This window comes from Culex quinquefasciatus, chromosome 2 (genome assembly GCF_015732765.1).
Source record: "Culex quinquefasciatus strain JHB chromosome 2, VPISU_Cqui_1.0_pri_paternal, whole genome shotgun sequence".
Classification (NCBI taxonomy): Eukaryota; Metazoa; Arthropoda; class Insecta; order Diptera; family Culicidae; genus Culex; species Culex quinquefasciatus.
Window position 1 is genome coordinate 138,574,854 of NC_051862.1, and position 26,469 is coordinate 138,601,322.

Genomic DNA, 26,469 nt, shown 5'->3' on the forward strand with positions numbered 1-26,469 from the left:
GCACGAGTTGTACATTAATTAATTACGACGAGTGCAAGTTGCAAGCTTTGCAACGAGTTGCTTGCAACATTTTTTGCAATTCCGAAAAACGCTTTGTGAATGGAATTTTCTGTCAAACATTCATGTTTTATGTAAATTCACCGTTCAAAACAAAACAATATTGAAAAATATTACTTTTCGACACAAGTGTTAAAAAGTTCAACTTTTCAGCACACATTTTAGTGCTGAAAAGTGGGACTTTTCGGCACTGGTATTAAAAGGTATTGATTTTCAATTCTGATATTTTTGGTAATTTAAAGTAGGCCGTTCCGTTCCGAAGGACAAGGAAAGTTGTCAGCGTGATTGCAAAAAAAACGTTGCATCGAACTCATTGAAAAGGTGAACCTCGTTGTATAAATGTACAACTCGTGCTGAAAAAAATCCTCTTTTTGCAACTTTTTGCATAAACTACTATAAAAGAAAAAATCCAAAGAAATTACAAAAGTTTCATTTTACAAATTTTAAAATCGCGAAATAATTTGCGAAAATCTTACTGGGTAGTTCCATGTCAACGAAGTACACTTTTGGACTCGACCTTTACCGATTTGGACCCAACTTGGAGAGAAAAAAAAATCCCTGGCTAGACCATTGTTGTTGTTGTTAATTCATTTATTTCTGGCAGCTTTAACCTTCTTGGTCATTCGATGTCCTTAGTATTAAATGTAAACTTAATTTGTTGTTCTAACTTGTGTAACACTAGTCTTCCATCGTACGCTGGTCGTCGCTTGCTATCTGCTGGTTTGTTGGCCTCCAACGTCTGGCTAGACCATTGTTTTGGCACCTTTGCACGTGCAGACCCAAAGACTTTCTTCTGGTTGCATTGTATAGGAAATTATCCAAGGAATTCGATAAAAAATAAATATTTACCCCCATTTTTCCAATATTATTTCCTGAAGTTTGAAAACGTTGTTTTGAATTTTTTTGAATTTTTTTTTCTTCATCGTACTCTCCGCACAGTGGTCTAAAAAGCAAAATTTGCGAAAAAAAATCTGCTTCTGGGAAGCATTTTGGAGCATTGGTGTCAAAAGTACTTTTGTTCGATGTAAAATTCTTTGGATTTTAGTGGAATTTGTTTTATGGTGGTCCTAAACATTTATATATATTTTTTTTTTCAAAAATTTTCTCCGAGCCCTGAACAGGTAGAGGCATACTATCTTCAGAAGTATTGTAGTGCTAGCCATTCGGAACTACATTGCGGAAGACTCCAAACTTCTATCTCCTAATCTAATAAAACAGAGAATGAGGATTGATGTGTCGATATGAATGCAAAGAGAAGGTCATGTTTCGAGTTATTTTGTAGCCTTTTCACAGTGAGCGAAGTAAAACCACACACAAGAAAAACAGTGCAACAAATCTCATTCAAGCTTTTACTAGTTTACCGCTAAAGGGTCGCAGAAGCTCACATACTCTGCAGACAGTTATGCGCAATATCAGGTTCCAACTTTATCAAATTAACTTTCCCCTAAAAAGGTTCAACAAGCGCTCAATACCGTCGTCGTTCGGTTCAACGAAATCGTCGTCGTCGTCGTGTCACAAGTTTATTTCAGTGCTCGCTATAACGGATACACAAACACGGCTATATAGCTTCGAGTGTAGAATCCTTTCCAGGAACTAGGATCTCTTTGGCATCTTTACATAGGGTGAATGGCGTTTTCAGAGAATTATTTCGGAGTTTCCATCGGCAGCACTTTTTGAGAGGTTTCTATTTACTCTGTTAGGGTGGATTTTCATGGATTTTTCGATGTCCGACATCGAAAGCGGCTTTCGATGCTCGTGGTCGAATTTTGTTGCAAACTTCATTTTTTCAAAGAGATAATGTTCAAAGATATTTTATATTACTGTAAAATGACTGTACAAGTAATAAAACATACCACTCATTGCCGGAAAGTCGCGAAAATACGATTTTACGACTTTTCATTTTCGATGCACGAGCATTTTAAACCGACCGACATCGAAAGCATACTCACGACCATGCTTTGCTAAAATGTCAGTGCATCGAAACACGATGCTTGTCCGCGCCGCTTTGTTGCCATCGCTGCACCCCGGACACAAACCAGAATAACGCTTGGTAACTAGCGGGAACATGTTGGAAATGAAACTGAACGAAACGAAAAAATCTGACTGATCTGTCAAAACAGCTGATTTTGTTGCCATCGCAATTTCAACCAAAAATCAAAACAATGTTGGAAAAATGTTTAAAGCTGGATGACGAGGAAGGAATTGGCCGGTATTGGCCAGATACAAGGTGGATCGAAGAAGGTTTCGATCTACAATTGGCCAGAAGAACGACTTCGAGAAGAGGCGGCGATCCGCTGACCGTGAAGGCCAGTTTCAGAGCGGGCAAGACAAGTGTACCGACACTTGTGTATCGTTGGAGTTGGAAACCCTCACTGCGGCGGCTTTGCGATGAGACCACGTCCGGCTGGACCCGTTTCTGGCGCACAACGTGCTGCAGGTGCTCAATGAAATGTCCACGAGTGGCAAGACGGGAGATCCAGTAGATGAGTTCCGGCACAACGCCCCACAAAAACAGGTTATTGGTGTTCCAAAGGAAAATGGCAGCAGCGACAGCCACGCCGAAGGGGTTAGGTTTTACGCCGACTCGGTTTTTAGGTTAGAAATTTGACAGCTTGGCTGCACTGTTTACATTTTTTGCACGTGTGTCTCAGCAAAAATGTGTGTGCGTGTGCGCTCGTGACGTCACGCTGTAAAACCTAGTTGGTGGGTTCCTGGGAGTTAAAAGCGGGGTCTATCGGTTAAGGTGTCCAAGTAGTTTATGTAGTGTCCCCTTGTATTTCGGAATTTCTAGATGTTTTTCAATTTTCTTATTTGAAATTATAAAATTCCTTAAATTTCTTAAACCTAATTGTTTTTTTTTTTTCTAAAAAAATCTTGAAATTTTTGAATTTTAATTTCACGCTTTTTTTGAGTTTCTTAAATTTCTTAATTCCATAAATTTCTTGAATTTCTTGAGTTTCTAGTTTTTCTAAAATTTCTAAAATTTCTTAAATTTCTTAAATTTCTTAAATTTCTTAAATTTCTTAAATTTCTAAAATTTCTTAAATTTCTTAAATTTCTTAAATTTCTTAAATTTCTTAAATTTCTTAAATTTCTTAAATTTCTTAAATTTCTTAAATTTCTTAAATTTCTTAAATTTCTTAAATTTCTTAAATTTCTTAAATTTCTTAAATTTCTTAAATTTCTTAAATTTCTTAAATTTCTTAAATTTCTTAAATTTTAAAATTTCTTAAATTTATTAAATTTCTTAAATTCCTTATATTTCTTAAATTTATTAAATTTCTTAAATTTCTTAAATATCTTAAATTTCTTAAATTTCTTAAATTTATTAATTTTTTTGAATTTCTTAAATTTCTTAAATTTCTTAAATTTCTTAAATTTCTTAAATGTCTTAAATTTCTTAAATTTCTTCAATTTCTTGAATTTCTTGGATGAGCTATATTTTGCAAATCCCGTAACTTGTCATATTCCGGGTTTCATCGGAGTACCGGGAACCGGTCCCAAAGTGGCCAGGTCGGTCTAAAAGTGGTTTTGGGGATTATGGATGAGCTTGATTTTGGATATGATGAACTTTGACATCCATATTGTCTTGTCAAAACTTGTTCAGAAATAATCCCGTGATTTGCCATATTCCGGGTTTCATCGGAGTGCCGGGAACCGGTAACAAAGTAGCCAGATCGGCCCAAAAGTGGTTTTGGGGATCATAGATGAGCTCGATTTTGAAAAAGATGAACTTTGACACCAATATTGCCATGATAGAAATAGTTTTATTTCCGACCGTCCCTTAGCCAGTTCCCCCGGGGTAGGGAACCTGTCCACTCAATCCGGAACATCCCCGTTGGTTCAAAATCCATGGTTAGCACTGTCTGTGGGTAAAACAAAGAACGTAACATGAAAATTGTGTTTTTTCCATGATTTCTGTTAACAAAATTGTGCGGGACCCAAAAATGGCAATTTTTGTCTCTGTTTGACCCAGTGACCCACCGGAATATCTCCGGCCACCGGAACATTTCCGGGTTTGTGGGTCATTTTTGGAAAATTGACTTTCTAACGAGTCCAACTAACAAAGAAGTATGCAAATTTGTTTGAGTTTTCACTGAATTATTGTCATTTTCGTGATTCCAGTTTCACCCGTAGGACGCTAGTCTACTCATACGACCATTTGAAAAAGATTTATTGAGCAACATCAGCTTATTTCAAAAGTTGTGCTGGAATTCCGACCGCCACGCAAATGCTGCTTTGTTTACGTTTGAATATGTCATTTTACATCCTTCGTTAACTTGCATGCAAGTGTTCCTTATTCCGGAAAGTCGATTTTGGGTTTGTGTCCAAGCTAAATGAAGTAACGCAAGCCATGAGCATCGAGTTGGTTCGATGCTCGTGCTCTCGATGTCGTTGCATAATCCATGAAAATCCAGCCTTACAAGCGGAAAGTTACAACATCATTTTTCCACCTTAACTTGATTGTGTCCAACGGTTCCCGTTAGCCCTAAAACACCCCTAAACAAGGGTGAACCCCAACTAAACCACACCAAATTAACTCTCCTGCGCGCATACACACAGACAAACACACGGAAAGGTAGGGCACGTGTCGCCTTAAGGTCCACAAGAAACAGGGCAGATATTTCACTCCGCTTATCTCTTGAAGCTCTGCTGAAGAACCGGTCGGCGGGGAGTTCTTCCGGTGCAAAAGGCACAGGTGCAAGAACAACTTTTCCCCACCAAGACAAACATAAATTCTTAGTGGTGGTCGGTGTGTGTGTGTGCGCGTGTTTTTGCTTTCCACAAGCCGGTAACTTCTGGACCAATTCTGCTTCATTCTTCCTTACCTGAGAAATCGACACCCACTTCGGGAAGGAGAGGCTTGTTGCTGACCCACTTTACGGACGCTATACGGTTGCTTGCTGTTCTTTTCGGTGAAGCTATGCAAGGTGTCGATTCATTCAGGTTCGAAATCTTCAAACCCGTTCAAAAGCATGACTGCTTCCAAGTGCAAATTCTATTTGAATCAGAACTCGGATTCTCTACACAGCATTTTTTAAGTCGTATTTTTACAGAAAAAAAATAGATTGCGAAAAATAATCATGTTTGCTAAATTTCATTTTTGGATATGCCAAATATTTTGAGATATGGCACATGTTAGTCATAATTCATTTGGCAGTGTTTGCAATCGAGTTGGAAGTTACATGTGAACACTAGCTGAAGTGATTATTTTCCCTAATATTTAAATTTCACCTTACTTTAAACGGGCAGCAAAAGTTTGAATGTCAATCAAGCTTCCTGACCAACAGCCTCTCCCTAGATATGGGTGGCAATTAAAAGTTTCCCTCCTACAGCAGAATAACAGGAAAACAGACGTCACACTCTAATATTTTTGCTTGGTTCAGAAATGTAATTTTGATATACGAGATCATGTTTCGTTATCAAAATATTACGAATTTCATGGCCATTTGTCTGTGGTAGCAACGTCCATCGACATCTACCACCTTGTTTACCCATAATTAACACCAAGTTTGCTAAATTTTCTCACCTCAAACTTATTCCTTTCTCTCTTTTTTTCCCCTCAATTACAGCTCCGCAGTGGACACCGTGTCAAATATCAAAGTAGCCATCAAGAAAATCTCCCCCTTCGAGCACCAGACCTACTGTCAGAGAACGCTGCGGGAAATCAAAATACTGACCAGATTCAAACACGAAAACGTGAGTATAGCTTGAAACGTGGATTTTCACGTGGATATCATTGCATTTGACATACTTGAGCGAAAAGTTCTTTAATACAAAGGCACGATTGAAGAGAAACAAGAGCAAAATGATACAGAATGATGAATTTGCAAAGTTTTAGATTAAATAAAAGTCGCCCGGAGCGAACTTTTCCAATATGATTTCCCTGCAAACGGTTTTGGCAGTGCTTAACGAGTTTGGCTGAAACTTTAGGGCCAAATTACTTACCGGCTAGCGTGAGTTGAATTGTTTTTCCCAGGAAATTTTACGAAAATAAATGCTCAACATTCGTGCTTAATCGGGAAGTCTTCGTTACTCGCAGGCGATGCGGTATTTGACTTACTCCTCTTGGCAAAACTTGGTCCAATTCAAACATTTTAAGCCCACATTTGCAGGCACACTTTTTCGGTGGAAAATCTGTCCCTCCCGCAAGGAAGCCTTCAAATATTTGTTCAATTGTCTTGATTTTCCGCTTGCGAAACTTTCTTTTCTTTTGGCTGTCACTTTTTCGAACTGATAGCAGCAACAGTCACTTCTTCCTCTTCTTCCACTTCCTGCACTAGAATAATTCAATCAGTGAAAAGTTAATCTTTGGCAAACATCTCCTTAGCCGTCGTCCCCCGAGAGGAAAAATCCCCGCCTGGCGACGAATCCAAGTTTGCTTTTCACTTCTTCACACAGCCAAGTCAAAATGTATTCAAAAGAAAACGTGCAAAACGGAAGAAAAGCGATGGAAAGCACCGACATGGAATCCTTCAATCCGACGTTTGACGAAAACGATTCCTTAGATGATAGCAGCGAAAAGGATGATCCTGCAGGGTGCACGGTTAAAAAGATCATGGTAATATTACATCTGGGAAGGGAATTTGAGCTCTGAAAATGTGTAATTTTATCACTGGATTAATCTCACTTCTTCAGTCTAATTTGAGGTAAAATTACATCATAAAAGAGGTAATATTCAACTTTCCAAATTTACTATTTTTGTTTACTGTGTGGTGCAGAAAAAACAACTGACTGCAGTGTAATGTAATATGCAAATTTACAAATTGTTCGTTGACCGTGAGGTAGGTAAATTGTGAAGTTAAAAGCAAAAAAAAAAGTTTAAGTAAAAACTGTAAAGGGACCATCCATAAACCACGTGGACACTTTTTTGAGATTCTCACCCCCTTCCCTTCGTGAACAATTGTCCATACAAAAAATCTGTTTTGTATGGAGCGTGGACAATCGCCCCCCCCTTAAAGTGTCCACGTGGTTTATGGATGGTCCCAAAAGAGTTTTACAAAAATGTTTTTAAAAAGCCACAAAAATTGCCTTTTCATGTTCAGCAGCACTTTGTGGCTTCAAAATGATCTAATTACAAAAATTTCACAGATTTATTAAAATCGAATTAGGCGTCTCCAAACTTTGTCACCCAGCCTCTCATGATTTAGTCATTTTGAGTCAATTCCTTAAGTCAAACTAAAAAAATGATTCGCTTACTCTATTAAAGTGCGGTAAAACGAACATCTCTCATCAGGAGAGACTTTTCGTCGAAGGAGGATAACTTTAATCCCTGAATGGCATATTAAAAAAACTAGAAAGCTCAGCTACGGTGCTGGGACCAAATCCCAACGAGACCAAAGTTTCATCAAACAGTCGTTAAAAGCCACGCGTAAAACATTCCTTTTTGAGACTCTTTTGGAAAGTTGAAATCGCATAACGTAATCTTTAAAGTCAATCGAGTTTTATGAATCGTTAGCTTGTACCTAGTGTTACAAAAATGATAAATCATATACTTTTAAAGTTATGAATATGAACAGTGTTTAAATCACGAAAAGCAAACTAAAGCTGAAGAGCCACAGCTGACCACTTATTATGTAAACCAAATGTAATTATTATAAGAAAGATTCAATAAAGTATATTTAATTCAAAAAAAAAAAATGAATCGTTAGCTTGGGGTGAATGTTAATTGAATATATCAATATGTGCAAACCGCGGCGGCCAATCAATGCGAACGATAATTCAATTACAGAAGAAATCAAAACCCACTTCCACAGCATCAATCGCTCCAGTGATGCCAGCTTCGGTGAACTCGCACACATTCCGCACGCGTTCGATCACCGTCCAAGTGTCACTGTGGAGTCAACAGTTGGGTTCTGTTCTTCCAAATTGAATGTGTCCATCAAGCATATCAGAACGAACGCCATTTCGACCAGCAGGCAACCCATTTTTCCATTTTCCACTCCCTTTTTCTCTGTTTGTATTTGCTCGTTTGTTTTCCACACGGAGAAAAAATAGTTCCCAAAATCGTCAACAAGCGTTCATGAAAATGGGAACCTTGAACAACGTGTTCAAATCCCATGGTACGATTTTGAAAAAACGTCTCTCCGTGCAGCGAGCGATATTTCGACCTGTTGATTTTTTACCCCGCATGATATGTGGACTGAGAATCAGTCAATTGGAAATTCACCATTTGGAAAGAATCTAGTTTTGATACGACTTTTGACATTTCGACGCCGTCGTGCTAACTTGTCGTACCTCGTCTTACGATGTTCCGAGAAAAATGAGTTTAAATGTTTGACCTTGAAGAAACAAAAACGAGGGCCTGCGATGTAAACAATAACAAACACGTTTTATTTGTTACTGTGCATCGTCCAGGAGTTTGGTTGAATTTGGTTGCTGGAGTCCCGAGTTATAATTGAAAATGATTACGCTAGTCGAGTTCGTATTTGTGTCAAACGCGTTCTGACCTGAAATCTCTTTGGTCAATTGTCGCACTTACGCACTTACAAGATTGAAACTTCTTTCATATGGAGTTTTTTCGGTTTGTATGGAATATCTCCGGATTGAAATAAAAATTTTGGGATCTGTGAAGGTCAAAAAGTGAGGCATTGTGAGCTGCCCAAAATGGCGTTCTTAACTCAATTTGCCCCAAAATGCACGTACGACAAGTTAGCACGACGGCGACGGTTTAGTAACATTTTTTTCCTTATATGTTTGTGAACATCAATTGAAATTGCTGGGAATAAAAAAAATAACAACAAAATATCAAAATTCAGAAAAAAAAACAGTTTTGCGTTTGGATTTACCAACTTCTACCGCGACTTCGCTTTGTAAAATCGATTCCGACTCCAACAGCAACTACCATAAGCAATTCTCTACTAAATCGGCCGTTTTTGACCATTTCTATTTTTTGTATTTTTTTACTTGACTCAACTTTGTGGGCGCCTTCCCTTTGACCAAAGAAGCCATTTTTTGTCATTGGCTCACCTATAGAAGTCTCCATACAATTTTGGCAGCTGTCTATACAAAAATGGTACGTAAATATTCGAATTCGGTTTTTTCACCAAAAATCAATTTCCCAAATTTCTTTTTTTTTTCAATTTTTAAATTTTTTAGTGGACAAAACCACGCATCTTTTAAGCCATTCAGAAGTATCGACACAAATTTCTTTTGTTGACCTCGGTTTTCAATGTAAAAAAGTGAACCGTTTTCAAAATATAGTCATTCAAAGATAAATTTTGTCCTAAAGTTTTTAAAATAATGTTCATGATTGTCCATATCTAAAAAAAATTTTAAAGGTTAAGAAAAATCCTACAATTTCTTCCAAGAAACATTGAAGTGTGAAAAAATCGATTTTTGGTCATATTTTAGGTTTCCATGTAAAATTATCATTTAGACCCAAAATATGACCAAAAATCTATTTTTCGACAATTTGGCTCAATTTTGAGGGCAGATTCAAACTAAGCGGGCAAAATTACATGGAAAAACATATATTTGGAAAATTTTCGAATTTCGTTAGGGTGGTCCCATATGGTTTTCCCGTGAAAATTAGACTTTTTTCAAATGAAGATATCTCGAGTTCAAAGAAAAACACCCCTGAGATTTTTTCAGCGTTTGTAGTGCTGGATCTTCTCTTTAAAATGCAATATGGTGCTTAAAATTTGGCTTGCGCCTTTTCGAGATATTTAAGTTTTAAATTTGCATCTTTTTTCAATCTGTTTTACCTTATAATGACTGTAACTTTTGACCCTTAAATCCAAATTGACCTGTCAAAAAATAAAATTGTTTGTTTTTAGAGCTCTAAAAGTGCCTTAAATATCACTTTTCTCGAAAACTTAACCCTGAATTGCCATGTTGAAAAAACTGATTTTTGAAGTTTTGCTCAGATGCTTTCTATAAATTTGGTCGTAGAAGGCGTAGATTACGAGATAAAATTTTGGTGTTTTCGACAAAGTTGCTTGGATTGTTGTTGTTGTTGTTAATTTCTTTATTTCCGGCAGCTTTAACCTTTCGGTCATTCGCTGCCCCGTTGCTTGGATTGGCAAGCCCAACAATTTTTATTTTTTTTGGATTGGCAAGCCCAACAATTTTTTTAGAAGACAGAAAAATTCCTGAAAAGCTAGATCTTCAAAATCACCCTAATAGTGAACCGCCCTAATTTTCAACCAAACCAAAAGATACAATAGATACGCAAGTGCCGCAGTAGTCCGTGTCTGTTTACAGTATAAAAAAGACATGTCCCACAATTGTACAGTTGAGTAACGAAAAATTTCATGGGTATTATTCTTTCATGAGAAATATGTTTTTTGTCACCACTTTGTCATTGTAAGTACACCAAGTACACAATTTTTGCATAAAGGTCCCTTTGACATCAAATTTCCAAATCTTCACCAGTACAAGCTGGCTGCAAACTATTGAAAAATTCGTCTATTTTAAAATTTTATAAAATCAAAGTTTCCGTCAAATATCAAAAAATGGACCAAAACTATCCCTTAGGAAAAAGAAGAATCGGGGCAACTGCTGTGTAAGTTGGTGGAGAATTAACCACTGAAATAATATTTGAAAAACATATTGATGTCCGTTGGTTCGCTGATAAGAAGAATTTTTTTTCGCCAAGAAAATTTTTGAGATAACTCCATCGTTGAACATAATCCAATAATATAAAAGCCTACAGCATGAGGTACAAATGAAGCAAATTCCGGCCATCAAATGAGAGATTCCTAATATATTGAACTCCTGCTGCTTTTGATCATGCTGAGTTATCACAACCTACAGCACAGCTCATGCAACTTTCGAATCTTCAACCACACTTTTTTGCCATGGAAATCTCTTGGAATCCAGTACGAAAAAAAAAACTCACCAAATTTCAATCAAACCCTGACGCAATGCAGTTGGCTGCTCGACGACACCCTTTTTGCTGGCAAAGGAGATACCGGCACACTCCATGGTGTAATGCACCCATCGCTCTCTCTGACAATCTGGGTGACTAAGCAAAAGAAAGCTGACACCCAGCGCCAAGATCTTGAAACGGAAGGTTGGCACCATTTTGTGTTCTTGTGAAAAGAAATTCCAACCGAAGTCAGGGCAATGCTAACAAGTTCTTCGAACAGGAACTGGAGGTTGTGTTGGAGATTTTCAAGGATTTCTTCTCGAGTTACTTTCATTCTAACCTGTCATTTCCAGGAGTCTGACCCGTTTGACAGCATCCCTCTGTCGACGTCGTCCCGAGATCCGTTCTCTGTGTTTGATAAAGTGATTCTCACTTTGCTCGACTCAGTGTGTACATCTGTGTGCGTGTGCCATTCTCTATGTAACTGCCGCCGCAGATTGTATTCCACGTGTCAGGTTACGAGACGAGGCAGCCTCCAGCGACATCTACACTTGACTTTCTGTGCAAAACATGTATCTCGCTGGGTTTGGCCCGGCGGCGTTTGATCATCAGTTTCAAATTTTAATCAAGAAAATGGTTATGGTTCGGCCGGATAACAACACCGCAGAACGTGTCGACACGTGTCAATGGTGGCAACACCACCGATACATCATTAGAACAAATTGAATTTTTCAACGTTATCGTGTCTTCTGGAGATAAAACCGTACCAAGAGATATCTAGCTATCGTGAGAGAAAGAGACTTTCGAAAAGACGCTACCGATCTCATAAATCAAACTGTTCAAAATGTCATTTTGATGCGCGAAGTTGGCTGTTGAAGGTCTGCAGGAACTTTTGAAAGAAGTGGGCTGTCATCATTTATAATTTGGAATATTCCATTACGGTGATGACTTTATTATTGTTTCTTACATGATAAGTCCAGTGTTAACAGTTGAAATAACAAACACTTCAGTTTGAAAGCTCAAAAGTGTCCCTTAGCCCCTAATCTCTGTTGAAGTCTCAAAATAAGGGAAAACTTTAAAGTGGAAATAGTTATTAAATATAACAGTAATTCCGAACATTTTTTTCTGTGAGATACGCAACTATCGACGCAACTCTCATTAATGTCTTGCAATCTACTGTTTCCGTAGTGTTGGTTATCACGTCCGCTTCACACGCGGAAGGTCCCCGGTTCGAGCCCGGGCGGAAACACGTTTTTGTATGAATTTTGTAAGATTTCTTTTAACAGAGTTCTAATTTTTTTTGGTGAAATCAATTGTGAATGATTATTTTACTCATTTCCAATATATAATGAGCAATAATAACCAATATTTCATCCAACAGCTATTCTCAATTGGAATATTTCTACAGCTTTACCCATGTGCCACTGTGCCAAATGCCCGAAGCACGAGTCCCCATGGGAGCGATTCGTCTCCAAATTGGCAATAAATAATATCCTCAAACACTTACCCACTAGAGCAGCAAAACCACACACCATCCCAAGAACGCTGATGGAGTCCTTGCCCCTGGAGTTGGTGAAGAAGCTATTTATTTGCCATTACTCGAGTGGATGCTGGATGCTCAAGAGCGCGTGGAATCCCCACCAGAGAGATGACTGGTTTTCGGGGGTGAAGTCACTATACTCTCGTCGGTTTCAATTACTCGACATGTTGAGATTCCAATTTATTTCCAAACTTCACAACAATTTTGTAGTGTCTTGTTTTGGAGGTTGGATCTCTTTGTAAGGAAGAGTGTATGCCGGTTCCAAGCTCAACTCAGAAGTTAGATTTTAATACAAAAAAAATCTTTTTTATAAAAATTCACATCGAAATAATCCTTGCTAGGAGGAATCCTATTAGAAAATCGATCGAAATGTAGCAAAGGAATATCTGTCACACGGCCCGCGGGGATAAAAACAGCCCAATCAATGCGAATTCAGCAATCCTCCGAAATGCCGGCAACTGAGCACGGTTCAACCCGCTCTGAACGGAAGAATATTGGTCGCGCCATTGGACGTGCCCAGGACATGCCGCCCAGATTCCCGGAATAGCGCAGATCAGATTCATCTGCGATGGAAAATTACTTCTCCGGCGAAATGAAATGGCACGTGCCATTTCTTAGAGCTGGACTGTGTGCGAATGATGAAGCTTGATTAAAGTTTCTTAAAACAATGAGCGTCAAATGAAGGCAAAATTTTCGTGAGTTCAGTTAACATTCTTGTCATTTTTGTCGATAAAATAATATAAAATTTCAAAAAAATACATTAATGGTTGAAAATATAAAAATAGAAAAAATAGAAAATATTAAAGACTACACAAAAAAATGAAACACGATTAATTTGCTGAATTTTGTCGAAAAGAATTAATATAGGAAATAGTAGTTTATGCAACAAGTTGTAAAAAGAGGATTTTTCAGCACGAGTCGTACATTTATCCAACGAGGTTTACCGAGTTGGATAAATACGAAGAGTGCTGAAAAAATCAAGTTTTGCAACGAGTTCCATACAACATTTTTTGCAATTCCAAAAAACACACACTGAGTAAAATTTTATGTCAAATTTTCATGTATTTTGTCAATAAATCGTTTAAATCAAAAAAATGTTGAAAAGTGTTACTTTTCGAAACAAGTGCTGAAAAGTTCAACTTTTCAGCACCCATTTGAGTGCTGAAAAGTAGAACTTTTCAGCTTTTATTTTGAAAAGTGTTGCTATTCGATTCTCTTATTTTTGGTACAGAAAAGTAGGCTATTTCGTCATTCAAGAATGACAGGAAAAGTAAGTACACGCAGAAAAATAAGGCATATTTGAATCAACAAAACGTTTTGTTGATTTGAAAATCAAATTTTTTGTTGAATCAACGCCAAACGTCAAAGCAGCTTTTTCAAAACAACAAAAGACTTTTGTGGAATCGATAAAATCAAGGTTTGTTTCTCATTGTTATCCGAGCATTCGTTGGTGAAGGTTGTCTGAATCAACATGACTCGTCGCGTCCCGGCGCAAAACGCCGGCAATATTGCCCTACCTGCGGCTCAAGCAGGCAAAAAAGTGGGAATTTCCAAAAGGAAGGTTGAGGCCTCAACTGATGGCCAAAAACCGGGAATTTCCAAAAGGAAGGTGCTTTTGGAAGTGACATCGAACAGCAAAAAGACGAAAAAGAGCGACGGTACTGTACCGATGGATGAGGAGGAGGAGAACTCTTCATCGCACGAGGAGCAGCTTTTGAAGAACAACAAGTTCGCTGGACTGCCTGACGAGGACCAGGTAGCGGAAGCAAAGGAGAATGAAGTGAAACAGCGAAAGGAGAAACTGCCTCCTTTTTATGTGCGGCAATCAGCAGCAACGATCGACTTTCGAGCGGGGCTGGTTGAACTCATCAAGTCTGGGAAAGTCCTAGGCAACATTCGTCTGTGTCAGGACGGATTTAAGGTGCTGGTGCAATCCAGGCAGCACTATCAACTGGTCAAGGATTACTTGACCGAAAACGAGGCGGAGTACTTTACCCATGATGTCGTCATGGATAAGCCGTACAAAATCGTCGTCAGAGGTCTGTACGACATGCCAGTGGAGGAATTAGCTGCCGAGCTAAAAGTTTTGAAACTGGATGTGTTGGCCGTGCACAAAATGAGCCGACGCAACAAAGACATCAAGTACCGTGACCAGCTCTACCTGCTGCATTTGGCTAAGGGATCGACGACGCTTCCTGAGCTGAAGGCAATTCGAGCGGTTTTCAACATTATCGTGTCGTGGGAGCGATACCGACCAGTGCATCGTGACGTCACACAATGCTTCAACTGCCTGGGCTTCGGGCACGGAGGTAAGAACTGCCACCTGAAGCGTCGTTGCGCCAAATGTGGTACCGATGCGCACATCACATCCCAGTGCATCCAAGATTCGCTGGTGAAGTGCCTCAACTGCAACGGTGAGCACTCGTCAACCGACCGAAAGTGCCCCAAGAGAGCTGAGTTCGTGAAAATTCGGCAGCAAGCATCGACGAAGAATCAGCCTCAGCGTCGTAGAACTCCTCCAGCCCTGGTGGAGCAAAATTTTCCACCTCTTCAACCGCGACGCCAGGTCCCGAACTTGGCACCGTTGCCGTTGGATCCCAGGAAGAGAGCTGAGATGAATCATCCACGGCCGGGTTCCAGCCAGGAGCCGAGACCGCCACCACCGGGCTTCAGCCAGGAGCCAAGACCAACCCAAGAACCAGCAGTTGAGGAAAATGGTAATGATCTTTACACCTCAACCGAACTCCTCAATATTTTCAAACAGATGTCCGCTGCACTGCGTGGATGCAAAACCAAGACCCAGCAGATTGAAGTGCTGACCTCGTTCGTCATCCAGTATGGATCGTAGGTCCCTCAAGCTGCTGAATTGGAACGCTTGCTCCATTAGGAGGAAGAATTTAGAGCTGGTGGATTTTCTTCGCGAGAAGGAGATCGACGTAGCTGCCATCACGGAAACTCATCTGAAGCCCGGTGAAAAAGTTTATCTGCAAAACTACAAGATCGCGACGCAGCTCGATAGGACCACCTCTGGAGGAGGAGGTGTGCTTGTCGCTGTTCATCGTGATCTCAAGCCACGCCGGCTGCCACACTTCAAGCTGGACATCATCGAGGCCGTTGGGGTGGAAATTCCCACTTCTGTTGGCCCAGTACTCTTCATTGCTGCATACTGCCCACGTCAGGTGAATTCCAGAGATGGTTCAGCAGCAAAACTGAAGAGCGATATCCAGAAGCTGACACGGCGGAGCGCAAAGTACATCATCGCTGGTGACCTCAACGCGAAGCATGAAGTTTGGGGCAACAGCAGGAGGAATCGGAACGGAGTGATTCTGCACAACGATCTGCAAAACGGATACTACAACGTTGTGAGTCCAGATCGTCCAACGAGGGTGGCTCGGTCTGGGAATCACTCAATCATCGACTTCTTCATTACCAATATGGCTGAGAACGTGGCTCATCCTGAGGTGTTTGAAGAGTTGAGTTCTGATCACTATCCGGTGGTTGTGGAGGTTGGAGCTTCCGTTACTCCGCAGCGGCAACCAACCCGGAAAGATTACCACAACGTTGACTGGCAGCAGTTTCAGCAAGTGGTCGACAGCAACATCGACTATGATCAACACCCGGAAACTTCTGCCGATATTGATCGTTCGCTGGAGGTGATCCAGCAGGCTATCAACCAAGCAGAGGCTGCCAACGTTCGGGAGGTTCCTGTTAATTTTAAGGTAACTGATATTGACGTAGATACTAAACACTTGATTAGACTTAGGAATGTTTATAGGAGACAATATCAACGGACTGGGGACTATGACAAAAGATTTCAGTTAACAATTTGAACAAAATCATACAAGACCGACTTGACAATATCAGAAATCAAGAATTTTCAAAACATGTAAGCCAGCTTGGGAATTATTCAAAACCATTTTGGAAACTTTCAAAAGTTCTTAAAAACAAACCAAAGCCTATTCCTCCTCTTATTGTTGAGGATTCTCCTTTGATTACATCCGAGGAAAAGGCAAATGCACTTGGGCTTCATTTTGTTAGTTCTCATAATCTTGGCGCTTCCATGACCAGCCGTAAAGAAACATCAGTTGCCAATAGTATTTCAACAATTAATAACTCTACCTTTGAATTTCCTGCAGATTCCCATGTTTCTGGTGAGGAAGTCAAAGTTGCAGTTAAACAAATGAAAAATATGAAAGCTCCTGGCTTTGATAACATTTTTAATCTAGTGTTGAAAAAACAGAGTGATCAGTTCTTTCAACATCTAGCCAATATTTTCAATAAATGTTTGCAACTTGGTTACTTCCCCACCAATTGGAAACTGGGCAAAGTCATACCAATTTTGAAGCCTCAAAAAGATCCAACATCGCCAACAAGTTATCGTCCCATTAGTCTTTTGAGTAGTCTGTCCAAACTCTTTGAGAAGGTCATCTATTCAAGGCTTTTGGATTTTACCAACGATAATAATATAATTTTGAATGAGCAGTTTGGCTTCCGAAAGGGACATAATACTGCTCATCAGCTTACGAGAGTAACTAAAATCATCAAGCAGAACAAGCTTGAGTCTAAATCAACTGCTATGGCTTTGTTGGATGTTGAGAAGGCTTTTGACAATGTTTGGCATGATGGTTTGATACATAAACTGTATTTATACGGTTTTCCAATGTATCTTATCAAAATTATCCAGCACTATCTTTCGGAGAGATCGTTCAGGGTTTTTCTGAATGGGATTGCTTCTGGATTATTCAACATTGATGCTGGGGTTCCCCAAGGAAGTATTCTTGGCCCACTTCTGTACAATATTTTTACATCTGATTTGCCTACTCTTCCTGGTAATGGTGTGTTGTCACTTTTGCTGATGACACTGCCGTTATTTATAAGGGTAAAATAACCAGATATTTAGTTGGCCGTCTTCAGAAGGGTCTTGACGTTCTTTCCGAATACTTTGGCGACTGGAAAATTCGCATAAATGCAGCCAAAACTCAAACCATCATTTTTCCACTTTCCAAATCGGCCAGATTTGCCCAAAGGATGATGTTTTGATAAAATGAATGATGTTTCGATACCCTGGTCAAAGGAAGTTGTCTATTTAGGTCTCATACTTGACTCGAAACTATTGTTTCGGCAGCATGTAGATAAAATATTGAACAAGTGCAGCATTCTCATCAGGTGTTTGTATCCTTTAATTAACAGAAAATCAAAGCTATCTTTGAAAAATAAGCTAGCAGTTTACAAACAAATAATTTACCCCGTTATTGAGTATGCAGTACCTGTTTGGGAGTGTTGCGCTAGAACTCATAAATTGAAGCTCCAGCGTGTCCAAAACAAGGTACTCAAAATGGTTTTGAATGTTCCTGGCTGGACAAGATCAAGTGAGGTTCATGAATTAGCAGAAGTAAAAATGTTGGATCAGAAGATTCAAGAAAAATGTTTGAAATTCAGGGAAAAATGTGCTATATCTGAATACCCCTTGATTCAAGGATTGGTTTAGTTTATGGTAAGATTAAGTTAGTTTTAGGTTAGGTTATGTTTTCTTAAATTTTTTTTTCCTCATTGTACCTAGTGTTACAAAAATGATAAATCATATACTTTTAAAGTTAAGAAAATAAACAGTGTTTAAATCACGAAAAGCAAACTAAAGCTGAAGAGCCACAGCTGACCACTTATTATGTAAACCAAATGTAATTATTATAAGAAAGATTCAATAAAGTATATTTAATTCAAAAAAAAAAAAAAAAAAGGTTTGTTTCAACGCAAAATCGGCGTTGATTATATTCAACAAACATTTTGTTGATTCAAACCTCGTACAGGCTGATTCTACAAAACTTTTTTCTGTGTGTAGTTTCACGACGGAATTGCAAAAAAACATTTTTTTACATAACATTTTATATTTAAAACAGATAAAATGCATTTTTTTAATTCTTCAAAGGAATAAAAACATTTACAAAGTTATAATTTTTTGATATAAATGCAATTTCAGAAAAAAAATCATAAAAAGTTCTATAATTTTGTCGATTTTATTTTTTTATTCACTGAGGCCGTTTCTCAAAGTTTATGTCGCATTGATAATCAATGCTGAAACAACTATATTTAGCATTTTTAGGCTTGTTAAAAATGTTTTGAATTTTTTAAACACATCATTAATAGGTTCCGTGAGTGCCTTAGAAAGGAACGGGTGCGTGTCAGTTTGGTCTTTAAAGTAATGTAAATTTTGGTGTGTTATCTATTGAATTTGTTAGTGAAAAGTTGCTCTTTACGATGTCCAGAACAGGAGGATTGTGAAATTGGTGAAATTCCATAGCTGAAATGATGTTTTGGTGTAGTTTTGAGGCATTTTAATTTTGCATATTTCGCTGGTGGTCGGTCAGCCATCTTCCCAAATAAAATTTGAGAGTGATAAAGCAGGGAAGAACTGTGAGTGCTTGAGTGTGTATTGGTGTCGCAAGTGGGTTCCTAACGTTGTGTGACGGCTGACAGCTGGCGTGGCCGGTACCTGATGACGTAGCAAATCCTGTGAATGCTGTGGATGATTTGGCCGCAAGATGACACGAGGAAGAAGCTACATTGCCGTCACTTTAGCACCAACCGGAGGATGCTGCTTGCTTTGCCTGCTGAGATGTGTGACGGGAAGGGGGGGAGGGGGGGTATGTGATCAAGGCTGTGAAGAAAACAGCGGCGGTTTGCATGAAAGAGGATGTGCGTTTGCTAGTGTTTGTGCTGGTGGCTTGGCACACTGCAAGCGGTTGCTTTGATGCCGGTGACCGTGAGTGACCGGGAGGTTGTACTTCCGAAATGTCAATGGCTGCCGTCGAGATCATTGAAGCTGGTGAGTTCGTTCTTTGTTGGATGTATTTGTGATTTTGAATGTTAGAGAGTATGTGTGAGTAAAACTTTTAATTATGTTTCGGAATTGAGTTGGTTTAAGTTCGTCATCAAGCTTCAAGTTTAAATAACATTGTGACGTTACGCAAAACCTCTCAGCTTTCCTGAAAAGACTAAGTGACGCAAGCGACCTTTTTTCACAGCTAAGCGTTTTGACATTTTCCCTATTGAGAAATGCCATAATCATTTCTAGAGTTTTTTTAATAGGTCCTATAAACATATGAAAGACAATAGTTTATAGGTCCTTTTCAAAAAAACTCTGGATTTAAAGAATTGTATGATTGGTCATGAATGTAAGGAAGCATGAATGAGTACTACTTTTAAATTAAATATTCTCGTCGCGTAAATAATGCATATTCGAACGTTAAACTCAAACGCGTTGGCTTTCTAATTACTCATTACGATTTGATTTTGTTAATTCATAAAATTAATAATGTTTTATAATCCGGTTGATATAATATTTTATACAGTTTTGGTCGTCTCGGCAGATTTTTTTTTTTTTGCGTTTTTTAAGCATTCGTGTCGACAAATTATTTACATTGAACGCGCGTTTTTTTTATATATATTGAAAACAGTAAAATAATTGCAAAAGCAGCAAAACCTAATCATATCACTTGAGCTCGATAAACATGGTAACTCGTCGTTCGCTTCGTCAATCAATACCACACTAAAAATCAATCATTTAAAACTCCTGAAATCATCCCAACTTACAAGTTACACTGTTTAATCCTTCATTCTTTAATTACAAATGATTTTGGTTTTATCTTTCCACAGCCGGCTGTCTAAGATTAAACCATTTCATTAAAAACTTTACAACAGATAAACGGGAAATGTCTCATCCGCAGCATCCGATTGCTTGCCTTGAGAATAATATATAATACCTTTCAACAAACACTATGATTTTGGGTCGCATCATCATCTTCTATGATGAATCCTGACCAAACACCCCATCCTACTAACAAGTTTTCAGGTTCCTGGCGCTCGTGGGGTGTAAGCACAGAGTAAATCAGCTGCCCTAGTAGCAACCTGCGCTAACTAACATTCCCGTCCCTTAAACTCGAGGTCTACAAACTGACATGGCGGGCGCCGTTGGTGACCAATGACTGTTACCTATTCGCAACTGATCTAGTTTTGGCAATCATGGTGTTTTATCTTTTCAGCGCATTCATACATGCTGTTGATAAGGGAAACACCACTAGATCGTCGAAGCCTATGACCAGTAGTGCTGAAAGGATATTACGGTTCTGTTCAGCAACGGAGGGGCAACCATGGGTGATCTCTCATGCTCATGCTCATGCTCTTAAAAATGTTTTGAATTTTTATGATATTCCAATGTACAACACCGCAAAAAAATCGCATATTGTGCATTTTAAAACTCGTTTTGCCTTCCTCATTGAGGTAAGGCTATAATCTTGCTCTAAAAATGATCTTTCCACAGAAAGCTCGTAGGCCCACCTTCATATACCTATCGACTCAGAATCGAAAACTGAACAAATGTCTGTGTGTATGTGACCAAAATACTCACTGAGTTTTCTCAGCACTGGTAGAACCTATTTTGGTCAAACCAGTTGCATTCGATTTGGTTTAAGGTCCCATACCTACCTATTGATTTTTATAAAGATTTGATATGTAGTTCAAATGTTATGCACAAAAATTTGTTTTTGTAAATATCCAGATGTTGGATAAGTGACCGGAAATCGATTCAAATATCGTCATGTTTAGGTAATCGCAAGACTCTTTCCAACGAGTCTAAAACATCGAAGATCTGGCAACCCTGTCTCGAGTTATGCCCAATTAAGTGATATTTATGTACTTTTTTGAGACCGAATCTCACTTAAATGTATTGAAACTATGTCTGGATTCATCATTCAACCCACCGTTGGTTAGGTAATCGAAAGACCTTTCCAACGAGTCCAAAACATTGAAGATCTGGCAACCCTGTCTCGAGTTATGACCACTTAATTGATATTGTGTACTTTTTATTGCGGATTTTAAGAAAAACTACATGAAATTTGTGTCCAAACCCATCGAATCACCAATAGTTGGTAAAAAATGAGGAAGGCACCAACCACATAGGTGGATTAAGTTAGTTTTTCATTAAAATGTTATTCCCATGCCCCCATTTTGACAGAAATTTGTTCTAAATTTGTCCGAACACAGCAAATTCTGATGTTCGTTTTCAGTTAATGTTTACTGAAAACTGTACTACTTAAATTTTCAGTTAGTTTTTCGCTGAACATCAGTCAGAATTTGTATGGATCCGTCAAAGTTTGCTGAAATTTCAGCAAGTTTTCATTTACTGAAAATTTCAGTAGTGCAAATTTCAGTAAATTTAACTGAATTCAGTAATGAGATTATTTTTTGCAATAAAATTCAATTCTGTTGATTGAAGCGTGCCCAGGAAGCCCAAATCTATCATACCTTGATAAAACTGGAGCGTTTATAATTCAGAATGCAACCGAAATACATCTTTGTTTAACAAAATCCGCGCCAACGAACTAAAACGAATCTGCTGAACTGTCAAGACAAATCTGTGTAGGTGTGTGTGTAGGCTGAGTGACAGGTGCGAGCCCTGACACGTACACTTACACTTTTTGTGGTTGCGATATGGAGGTATACTTTACCACCACGCGCGCACTGTGCTGGCTGAAGCGAAGTTGCTGATGGTGGATTGAATTTCCTCCGGGGAGCAGTCCAGGTCGTCGTCGCCGTGATTGCGGCCACACGGGAATCCCCGAGAGCAATCACAAATTTATTGCGAATTGTGGGTTGTATTTGCCATGGCACGCCCTCGTTCTAATTGAGGGAATAAAGTTGATTAATGAGTTGTATTTTTAGAAATATTTCATTTTGTTGCGTTTTGAATGATACAATGTTTTCAAGTTACAACAAGGAACAACTAAACCCGACCATTATTCTAACTTTCATTAACAATTTTGATGATAAATTCAATTCCAATCTCAAGCCCGGTATCACTTGCTGTATTGTTTGTCAAAATGGGCGTGTCTGCGTCGGCTTGAAATGCCTCCTTACTTCAAATTCAGCAGGCACGATGATTAACTTTGCTCATTTCGTTTCGTTCAGTCTCGTCAGGATATAATACTGAGTGTTGGAGTGGGGAGACTCTCAACGTAATTTGGATTGCCGGAGGACATTTTAAAATTCACACCACATTATTGTTACAGACACTAGAAAGGTGGCCCCAAAAATAGCAGCGCGGAAGGGCGAATTCATTAAACGGAAGTTAAATTTTCGTTTGTCAAGGGGAGGAATGTTTGCTTTAGGAAATTCTCATTTAGAAATGGAGCCTAAATTTTCGCAAGTGGGGAATTCTTTAGGGAAACAGTAAATGAATTTCATTTTTCATTGGGATAAATTTTCGAGGGATAAAAACTAAAAACTAAAAAAATAGGGGAAATATACCCTTTCTAATCAAACGCCTATCTTCGTCATATGAAGAGTTTGATGCTCGATTAAAGCTCCAAAAATACTTTTTAAGCTATACACTTACCAGCAACAGCACCGCCTCAAGTAAACACGCAAATTTATGCCATTTACTGGCCAAAAACTTCAAATTTAATGCATTTTGATCATAATTTCTATTTTGCGAGACTATTTCTCATCATTCTGGTGGCACACACATCCTAAAAACTAAAAACTAAAAATACGCAAGATGAGAGCTTAACTGCTTAACAAAAATCACCATCAATATCTTTTCACTTGCGCTAACGTTTTCAAAGCGCTTAAGATATGAAATTTCCGGCAACATGTTCTATTGAACATTAGCTAGTCACTGACTTGAAAAATAATCCCGAAACATGTAAATAATTAGCAAGCCCCATTAAAAAAAACAAACGCGCCAAGTCTTTTGACGTTTGAATTTTGACGACCCATTCCAATCGAAGGCTGAAACACCACCAGCGGCGCCTGTTGGAGTGAGCCAGTGATGCCAGGAAATTTTCTCTATAAATGCTACTTTTCGTGAGTTTTCGCTTAAAATTTCATCAATTTTGGCAGCACTAAGTAGACCCAAAAGAGCGCTGGAAGAAAAAAAGAACTATGCTGAAAATAGCAAAATGGGCGTGGCCCAATGCACTCGGCTGATTAGAATACATTTGGGAAATATGTTTTTCAAGTGCTTGTAAAAGAAATAGCATAACTTTTGATAAAAGTGAAAATAAACAGAAATGTTTATCAAAAGTTGCTCTACTCGTTGGTATACTTGGTTTTAGTAAATTTCAAGGAATACTCCAGACTATCCAGCTTCATTCAAACACGACCGCTTATTAGGTTTAAAATGGGTATATTTCCCCTAAAAACTTAAAAAGGCCGAATTTTGTCTTTTGCTCAGAAGGCAAAAAGGATTATGGAATTCAAAATTTTGTTCTTATTTTCACGATTTTCATTGATTCTGATGTTTAGAGACACAGTAAACTAACGGATTGTGATTTTTTTTTTGTAATTTTAAGCGAAATAAGTACATAATGAATACATTCTTTTTATCTTTACCTATCATATTGTTACCATGCATGCAAGTGAGTAGAGAAGAATGAATTAAAGCATTTCTGTTTAGTTTTTTTGCGGCAAATCAAATGAAAACTTTAAAAATTTAGTTAGTAGCAATGCTAGAAAGTTATGCCTTCTTTATTTCGAAACCATTTTTTGCTACATGACTATGCTTTATGAAAATAATAATAGCAAACCGTGAGTTCGAGCGCGGTTTGCCTTATGAGGTTCGGCATTTTGAGCATTCGGCCTTATCAGAATTCTGCCTATCGAGTAATTCGGCCTTTCGGGATTCGGCCTTTTGAGGTTCGGCCTTTCTTGGGGACCCTGCAGAAATGATTTTTTTCATAATGATAATTTTACACATTATTCGAAAATTAATGCATAATTTACCCGACGCCGTACCTTCTGATCAACGATGATATAGGAAGGGCTTTAAAATCACAAAACAATAAGTTTAACCTTAATTAAAACACAAAAAACACAAATTACAAAGACGCGCTAAACACGAATAATCCTGCAAGGCTAACGCGCTGCCCACCGTCCACAATAGAGTTATCTACGTGCGCATGTATTGCATGTACGTACACGAAAAAAAGTGAGGTTAAATTTTGTACCGGCCAGCAAAACAAATGGTGTGCTAGTGTGTGTGAGATCGAGCTTAGATAGCTCTATCGACTCAAGTAAGGCGTCGGTTTTACATACTAAATACAAAACCGAAAAACCGACAAATGTAAATCTAGTCAACGTTCCCGCACTCTACCTTTTGTATTTGTTGGGTTTTTGATTGGTTTATGCTTTCTAAACAATTGGCAACACTACCGAGTGCGGTGCCTGTGTGGACGCGAAGTCCTATTTTTTCGTGTTATTTTCCATCTCTTTTGTGTTGCTGTTCGAGTGCAGAGTGCATAATTGACAAAGGGAGCGCGTGGTCGTAAAAAATATTCGGAGTGAAAAGTGATTTTTTTTGTGTGCCTTTTGTTTCGCATTTTTATCGTGTATTGTGTGCTGCGAGGAGAAGATTACCCTCTGAAAATGCAGCGTCATCAGTGCATAATTGGCAAAGGGAGCGCGTGGTCGTAAAAAATATGCGGAGTGAAAAGTGATTTCTTTTGTGATTTTCAAAGCCCTTCCTATATCATCGTTGATCGAAAGGCACGGCGTCGGGTGGATTGTGTTTAAATTTTTCGAATAAGGTTTTATTTTTTTGCGGTGAAAAAGCCATTTCTATATAATGAACGAAAGACGCACTGACAATTTGGATCGTTGAGTTAATAGTGGAGCAAAATAACTGTGTGTGAGTGATTTTGTGTGTTAACCAGAAAGACCTTCCCATAGCATCGTTGCTCGGAAGGCTCGGCGACGGGTCTGTTATGAAAGTCCTCCCCATAGCGTCGTAGCTCGGGAGGCATCGAAAAGCCAATACCTTATCCCACTAACCAAAATCACGTGATGCTTGAAGAAGATGCTGTGGATTCAACGGTCTCAAGCGGTATCAACAAGTATATAGCGAAAAACTATGTGCTTGATGAGTCTGCAACTTCAACTATCGGACTAACATTCCTCCCTTTCGTTGAACTGCAGGCTTCTTGGGAGGGCGCCGGTATTGACTAATAAAGTCGGGGTCTTCAGGGGTTAAACAGTGAACGGATGGTTGGCTCCCACTGATCATTTTTGATTCATTGTTTAACTTCAGCTGATCTGTCAATAACGGAGTAGCAGCTCATTGGCAGTCAACCATGCTCATGCTCATGCTCATGCTCTAAACAATTGGCAACACTACCAATTTTTGGTAATTCTGAATATCACTCTCGCCGGATCGATGTTATTTTTTTATTTATTTTTTTGCTGTGTACGCTCTATTGTAAAATTATTACGGAATTTTGAGTAAAAAAACGTGTAGCACATAATCTTTGTTTCGCATACCAGTCAACAGAGTCTTCTTTCCTTCTCTCACGGCTAATCCACTCAAAGTCTTCTGAGAACAATTAATGCTACTACGAGCTCGCTAATTAGTCGTAATAATTAAGTGGCCGTGATGTTCTTAAAATTCATGGTGCAGCTCCAAATTGCTTCCAAAACAACATCACGTCCTTTATTTCTACGATTGTCAGTTAAAATGCTGCTGTTCTCAACAATCTACGAGTGGCATGCAAATGGCGTTTCGCTCGTTAGATTTATTTACCTTGTTGATTCCTGTTTTTTAAACTATTTTTTTTTTCTTCTCTGCTTTCTCCTTTCAGATCATAGACATACGAGATATCCTGCGGGTGCCTAGCATAGAACAGATGAAAGACGTATACATTGTGCAGTGCTTAATGGAGACTGATCTGTACAAACTACTGAAAACACAGGTAAGTGCAGCGGGAATATTCCACTGAACCGTTAGCTGGTGCTGAATAGGGACAGGGCTCGGGTGTCCCTACTCACCCCGGTGCACGGTACCGCAAAGTTTGGCCACTGCCGCCGACGACGACCTACATTTGCCGTGGGCCCACGATGGTAATGAAAAGCACTCTGCCTCTTCGTTTTGATGGAACTCTGCCAACCAGCCAGCAAGTCACCATGAGCAACCAACAACAACCCCCTTCGGTGGATAGAACTTCAAAAGCTCAAGCAGCAACTCTGTCTCGGGCTCAGTCTTTTGAGCGAGCTTTTTTTTCTCGTTTTCATT

At 38.9% G+C, this 26,469-nt stretch overlaps 1 protein-coding gene and 1 non-coding gene across 2 annotated transcripts in view; both read left to right on the plus strand.

The window, feature by feature from the left end:
* LOC6036655 (mitogen-activated protein kinase 1) overlaps positions 1–26,469 on the plus strand; it is a 167,389-nt gene that overhangs the window by 103,217 nt on the left and 37,703 nt on the right. Inside the window, exons 3-4 of the mRNA XM_038258490.1 lie at positions 5,631–5,757; positions 26,039–26,149. Coding sequence (XP_038114418.1) covers positions 5,631–5,757; positions 26,039–26,149 — 238 coding nt within the window. The remainder of the gene's footprint in view (positions 1–5,630; positions 5,758–26,038; positions 26,150–26,469) is intronic.
* On the plus strand, positions 12,049–12,119 carry Trnav-cac. Its single transcript has one exon. It is a non-coding gene; the product is annotated as a tRNA-Val (tRNA).